Below are 6,783 nucleotides of genomic sequence, written 5' to 3'. Positions count from 1 at the left end.
CATAATTTTTTTTTAAATTTCTGTTATTTTTTTTTTTTAATACTTTTTCTTCCAATCGTACTCTAGATCATTTATTTTTTTACTTAAATTTGTAATTTTAATAAAAATTATTTCAATTTTTTTTTATCCTCTTTAAGAATTTTTTAAAATTTTATCTTCCAATCGTATTACAAATAATTTTTCAACTCCAACTTTTAAATAGTAGTTTATTTCTTTTTTAATTTTGGATCTAAATTAAAAATAAAAACGTACACTGGAAAAAATTTGCGGAGTGATCGCGGAGTGGATGATTTTTTATTTATTTAATTCCCTCGGAGTGAATTTCACTCCGAAGGGGAGGTTCGAAAAATATTAATTATAAAAAAAATTACTAATACATAGTGAGCTTAGGTCTGATATTTTGACATTTATATTGAGTACGGAAATAATTACGAGCTCCCTTTCCATATATTCACGCGAAATGATTTTTAAAAATTATAAGCAGCTGATAATAAAACTTGAACAAATATAATTCCACTGGGTCACAAACTGTCGTATGATTTACGTCAATCATACCACGAGATAACATTTCATATTGCACCGAAATATCAAAGATTCCCATAAAAACTATGTCACTATAGCCATTCAATAATTTAATATTTTCACTATGTATTATATATATGAAATTATAATTTACTGAGTTACCAAAACATTTTATAAATTAAAAACACAATATTTTAAGTTTAATTATTAATATCTCAATGAATTATTTATTTAAATAATTATGTTTCTAATTAACAGCTGTTTCTATTAAATACAAATTTATAAGTATCAAAACTCCGGACCGGAGTGAATGCGGATTGAAATAAAATCCACGTCACTCCGAAATCACTCCGCCCATAAAAAATCACTATTCACTCCTTATGCGGAATGATTTTTTTCAAACTCCAGAACTCCGAGTAAAAATGAGTTCGGATTAAAATAAAATCCGTACTCACTCCCGATTTTTTTCAGTGTACTTTAAACCCAGGCTAAAAAAGAAGTAAACTATTTCCCAGTACCCATTTAGTCCCAGTGCCTTTGCATAATTAAAAAAATCACAAGACATAAAGGATTACGACATCACCAATATAATCGATTAATTATTACTCAATGTTCTCTCATCGACCAAATAAGAACCATTTTCCTCAATCTTTTAATAGTAATTAAATTCATAATTTATTTAGGTCACCGATCTCACTAATTTTATCGACATTTCTTAATAAATTATCTAATTTAAATATCTTATAGTTCAAAAACTTGAAATAGTTTACGAAAAATTTAATAAACTCAACTCCATCTTTCTTTAATTATTAAATATTTATCTTAGTAATTTTAAAATACTTATTTTCAGACAAATTTTATATTAAATCTCATTAATTTTGATACGTCTGGTTAATGATAAATTACTTTTTTTATTCATGATACGTTCCTCCAGTTTATTTCGATAATCAAATAAACAGAACAATGATTATACGGCACTTTCATCAACATACATCATATATGCATGTATATATATATATTTTTTTTTATATTATACATATATGCATGTATATATTTATACATATCAGTGCGCACTTTTCCATCGAGTACGATATGTTTGATTATAAAATTTATTGATACGAAATTTTGATATATTTTGTTGCTGTATTTAATTAAATATAAATAGAACTTATTTACTTAATAAATAATATACAATATAAAAAATTTAGTCGTTAATCTGAGCATTTATAATAATAATTAATTAATAAACTAAATATTCCATTTGAAAAACCTATCGACTAAAAGTACTAATTTAAAAAAACGTTAATCCACTAAAAAGTTTGAATTAAAAATCCAATCAATCTCATTCGCGCTTTTTTCCAATAAATTAGCAAAATAAAAAATGAAAACGTTAATCCACACGATCCACATACGATACCATACAATAACCAACGCTAAATTTAAAATTTATATTTCATTGCTATAATTAATAATAACACGTCTTTTATTATAAATAACGCGATAAAATTTATATCTCCATTACATTTCATTCATCCAATCTATCCTAATTATTGAATTGACTAAAAAAATTCACGTATATATAATTTTATTTTCATATTTATATTTATATATATATATAATCTTCTTCATCTTAATCTTAATATTTATATTTATATATATTTATACTCAACGATTTAATTATTACTCATTTTGACTTGTCAATAATTCCATCATTGCTATCTATACATTTTAAAAGTAATGTACAGTCTTAGTTCGACATAAGTTATTGTAAATAATAATTATTATAATTTAAAAAAAAAAAATTTAACTCATTTTTATTTCATGTTCAAAATCTTGTACTTATAAATACACAATAAAAATGAGTTAATTATTTATTTCATCTTAAACTATTATTTTAAATACAAGTTCTTCACATATTTATTGTTTATCCAAATATTATTTATCGGACACTTATATATATTTTTAAATTTATTTATTTTTTATTTTATTCACTACCACGACCAGAATCACGTGCACAATAGTATTTTGTTATTATTATTATTATAACTATTATTAATATTATTATTATTAGTATTATTATTATTTATTATTTATTATTATTGATAAATAATTAGTCCGTGAGACTCGACATAACAATTTCGTCTTGATGTCTTCTCATAAGTTCAAGATACCTGTGCCGTGGATCGCAGTAATGAAGTAGCGGTACCTAGACATCAGTACCAGTACCCTCTTGGTATCCCTCATCTGGAGAGCTGCGTGTTGACCCTAGTACTCGTTTCAAAGCGGAAACAGGTGGTAATACAGGTACACCTTTTTGCCATACCCTTAATTGTTTAGCGCCAGGTGGAAATTGTTGCTGTTGTTGTTGCTGCTGGTGGTGGTGGTGCAGCTGTTGGTGTTCGATTGAGGACATTGAAGACACGGTAGACTGAATTATGTCTTTACCAGCATATGTTGTACTATTGCTATTATTGGTATTACTTGTTCCCGTGGCATTATTTCGCTCACGCGTGTCCCACAGACTTGAATAAAGTAATCGCGTATCGTCGACCATAAGGCCGCTCATCAGCGTATCCGATGTATAATTACCCAGTTCTTCTATGGAGGTTCGTGTGTCACGTATCAAGTCGGGGTTTTCAATGGGAACAAGAGACGCCGTTGATGAAAACCGCGCGCCATGTATCACCGGATGCTCGTCGATAATATATTCACGGGATGAATCTAGTGGGACTCTTTGTACATAATTAAGACTCAGTGATCCTGGAGGTTTTGTTGACGACGTAATAATAATACCATCATTAAAAGTCGTTTCGTTTTCTTGTTGATCGACTTTACGACTCAGTGTGTTTCCCATTGTCGTTGAATTATTGGTATCGTGATTACTCGTGTCCGATGGCAATACTTCCATAGCATTTGCGGCGTTTGTTTTAACATCCTTCACTGGCATCCGACGCAAACGTACAAAGAGTACGAGTATTATCAGCAATATTATCAGTATTAGGACAACAAGAGCTGCGGATATACCAGCGATTTGACCGCTTCCCAATGTCGACATACCAGCAGTTCTTACAGAAACATGAAGCGTAAAATTAGCCTCGACACTTCCGGCACGATTTTCAGCAACACAAAAAAAGTCACTCGAGTCTGTTTCCTGGGCGTTGGTCAGTATCAATGTACTCCGTTTACTGAACTGTCCTTCTTCATAAATATATATTTTTTGATAACTACTGAATGATGTTTGATTTGTCAATAATTTACTATTCCAGTACCATTTTATTTTAGCCGGTGGTACTGCTGATACACGACAAACGATACTTGCATTTTCACCAATTGTTGCCTCAGCATAACGTGAAGTTATCATAAGTACTGGACGACATGCAAAATCATCAATTGTTAAATCAATAAATGGTTTATTTATTAATTGTTCAGGACCATGGCATATTGGTGATATCAATGTCGGCAAATTATGTTTTACTAACCACTGTTTCATTTCACGTAAATGACAATTACATATCCACGGATTATCATGTAATTCAATACTTGTTAATTTATTTAATGGTTCAAAAGTACCCGGATTTAATGTTAATAAACGATTACCATTTAATTTAAGTGTCTCCAATGATTCAAGACCACGTAAACCATTCGATTCTATTTCACTTATTTGAGCGTTTGATAAATCGAGTTTTATTAAATTAGACGTCGTACGAAATACATTTGACTGTATGCGAATAAGCGGATTATTAGACAACGATAAGTCCCGTAAAAATGGAGCCTTGGCTAAACTCAAACTTGGTACCGATGTCAGACGATTGTTACTTAAATCCAATTCAATTAAATTCGTCAGACCGTTAAGTGCATCGTTATCTATTTTTTCCATACGGCAATTTCGTAAATAAACACGTTGTAAATTTGTTAAACTAACCCGTATAAATATATTACTCGGCAATAATTTAATATCATTATCACTAGCATCCAATACCTGAGTTTCAGGATCTATTTCATCTGGGATACTTGTTAATAAACGTTTTACACACTCGACAGTACGTTTACCACCTTTCCACTTGCACGTACACTCATCAGCACACTTGTCACCAATAACATAACAAACTCTGCCCAATAATATTATCAACAGTAACAACAAAACGCCTATTGACGCCAATGAACAGTGTTCACGTCGTGGCATCGCACTTATCCTCGTCAATCTTACTTCCATTTAATTTACCACCCAGTTTTACCTAAAATTTTAAAATAAATATTTTAAATAAATATTTAATCCTTTTTATAAATCCTCTATGTACAAATGTACCTCATTGTTGTCTTTACTGTAAATAATTCACTTAAATATTCCTGGTTAAGGTGTAAAATACTCGTATTGTTATCACTAAACATGTCCACTGGGGCGAAACTAAACGCCGAGGACGCCACGATAACCGACTATTCTACTGTTACGATATATAAAAATATATTGGGGCAGTTGCGGTTTCAGTAGTAACGGCAGTAATAGACAGACGGGGTGAAAAGCTTTGAAGGTAAAGTTGGTCTCTGGTATGGAGTAAAGAGTTTAAGACAAGTGTGAGTGAAGAGATGAAAAGAGAAGAGGAGAGAAGCGAGGCGAGGTGAGGAAAGAGGAAATAAAAGGGTGGAGAGTGATAACAAAATCCTGGACCGCCCACTCTGACACAAAACTTTTGGTATTCAAATTTTCACCCTCACTACTAAGCTCGGTCCTATTGTAAACAAATTCGACTTCATTTTAATGTTTTTTTAAATAATCGTTTTTATAAATAATTAACACTGTCACTGATTAGTTTTGATATCATAGATGAGTAGTTTGTTAAGAATAATATATTGATATTAATTTTTTTAAGTAAAAAATTAAAACTAAAGAACACGGTCAGGATTTAATGTTAACGCCTCGGTGGTACGTGAAAACTGCGGGAGTCGGTTGAAAGCGCCACTGGTTTGCTCACCACCACCGCGTCGCAGCACACCAACTACAACTACCCCCGCCCGTAAAACCGTTTTTTTTTTATTTTATATTTTTTACTCTTAAAATTTTTTTTTAACGCGCGCGCGCGCGCTTAAAATCTACCGGCTTAAATTTAACACAACAAAGACAGTGAGATGAATAATACGACGAGTTTCATTCGCATCTCACTCACTTAACATTATACTTTATTTTTCATTTTTTCAGTCTAGACTTTATGAATAAACGCACATCAGTCTTCGTTTTATTTTTATTTTTTTTTCTAATATTGTAGTTTGAAAAAGGTCTATTCCAAAGAGTACGGCTGAGTAAGTACGTCTGTATTACTGTGATTTTTTATTATAAAATCCACCCCAGTAGCAGCCCCGGTTAACTCTGAGCACGATCTCGCGTTTCTACCCTTCATAGAGAGTTCAGAGCCAGACTCACTGGATACGAGTTTCTATGCTACGTTTCTTGCTCTGTAGTATACAGAATAGAATGAAATGCTATATAACACAAGACAAGGATAAAGAAACATTTATATATAAATATATGTATGTGTATATGTATATAGAAAAGGTAGCCCCCACTGTTACGTTATGAGATACGATGAGCGTCTCCCCTAAACTCTATAGCAACCCCTCGACAATCCACTATCACTAGTGCGATGACGTTTTACTTGGCACACACACACACGCACACACACACACACTGGGTGGACCAGTGTACGAATATATCTTGCTCACTTGCACCCATTTTACAATAAACCCAACTGGCTGGTTGCCGTTGCCGGTCGTGGGTCGTTCGCCGTTGGCACAGCTGCGCGACGTGTGCGCGCGCAAATTCATCCCCTACCTATTTTAAATTACCCCCGTATATGAACGACTCGACATACTATCTAAATGTATATATATAGACATATAGACATTGAATGCTAGGTAATGTTGGATGTAGATAGATGTAGGTACACAGAGTGCTGGTGTTTCTTAAAAATCTACAAATGGTTACCACGAATCGCTAGAATGCCAAATTTAAATGCACCAGCAGCAGCTCCTTTTGTTTTTTCACGTTTCAAATGCTTTTTTTTTATTTATTTTTACAAACTTTTGTGTTTAGTTTTATTTTAAAACCAACAAAGGGGTTGTTGACCTCATGTAAATCGCGCAGACAAATGGATGTAGATAATTTAGTATGTCCCCCAAGGAAATAGTGTCTTCCGGTAACGAGCTATTGTCAATTGGGAATTTGAATTGTGATTTGATTCATGGAACCCGCCATCTTGTCGAGGTTAA

At 32.1% G+C, this 6,783-nt stretch overlaps 1 protein-coding gene across 1 annotated transcript; it reads right to left on the bottom strand.

Moving 5' to 3' along the window:
• Positions 1-2,435: 2,435 nt before the first annotated feature.
• On the bottom strand, positions 2,436-5,913 carry LOC130674041 (leucine-rich repeat-containing protein 24-like). Its single transcript, XM_057479318.1, has 2 exons — positions 4,829-5,913; positions 2,436-4,757 (listed from the first exon to the last, which is right to left on the bottom strand). The coding sequence occupies exon 2, from the start codon at positions 4,733-4,735 to the stop codon at positions 2,729-2,731; it is 2,007 nt and encodes a 668-aa protein (XP_057335301.1). The 5' UTR covers positions 4,736-4,757; positions 4,829-5,913; the 3' UTR covers positions 2,436-2,728.
• Between the last annotated feature and the right edge of the window lie 870 nt (positions 5,914-6,783).

This window comes from Microplitis mediator, chromosome 1, assembly GCF_029852145.1.
Source record: "Microplitis mediator isolate UGA2020A chromosome 1, iyMicMedi2.1, whole genome shotgun sequence".
NCBI classification, from domain to species: Eukaryota; Metazoa; Arthropoda; class Insecta; order Hymenoptera; family Braconidae; genus Microplitis; species Microplitis mediator.
The sequence above is the reverse complement of the archived record's forward strand: the minus strand, read 5'-3'. Positions and strand labels throughout refer to the sequence as shown.

Bases quoted from the DNA above. Each gene is read 5' to 3' on its own strand.
- LOC130674041 (XM_057479318.1), bottom strand. From the start codon at position 4,735: ATGGAAGTAAGATTGACGAGGATAAGTGCGATGCCACGACGTGAACAC.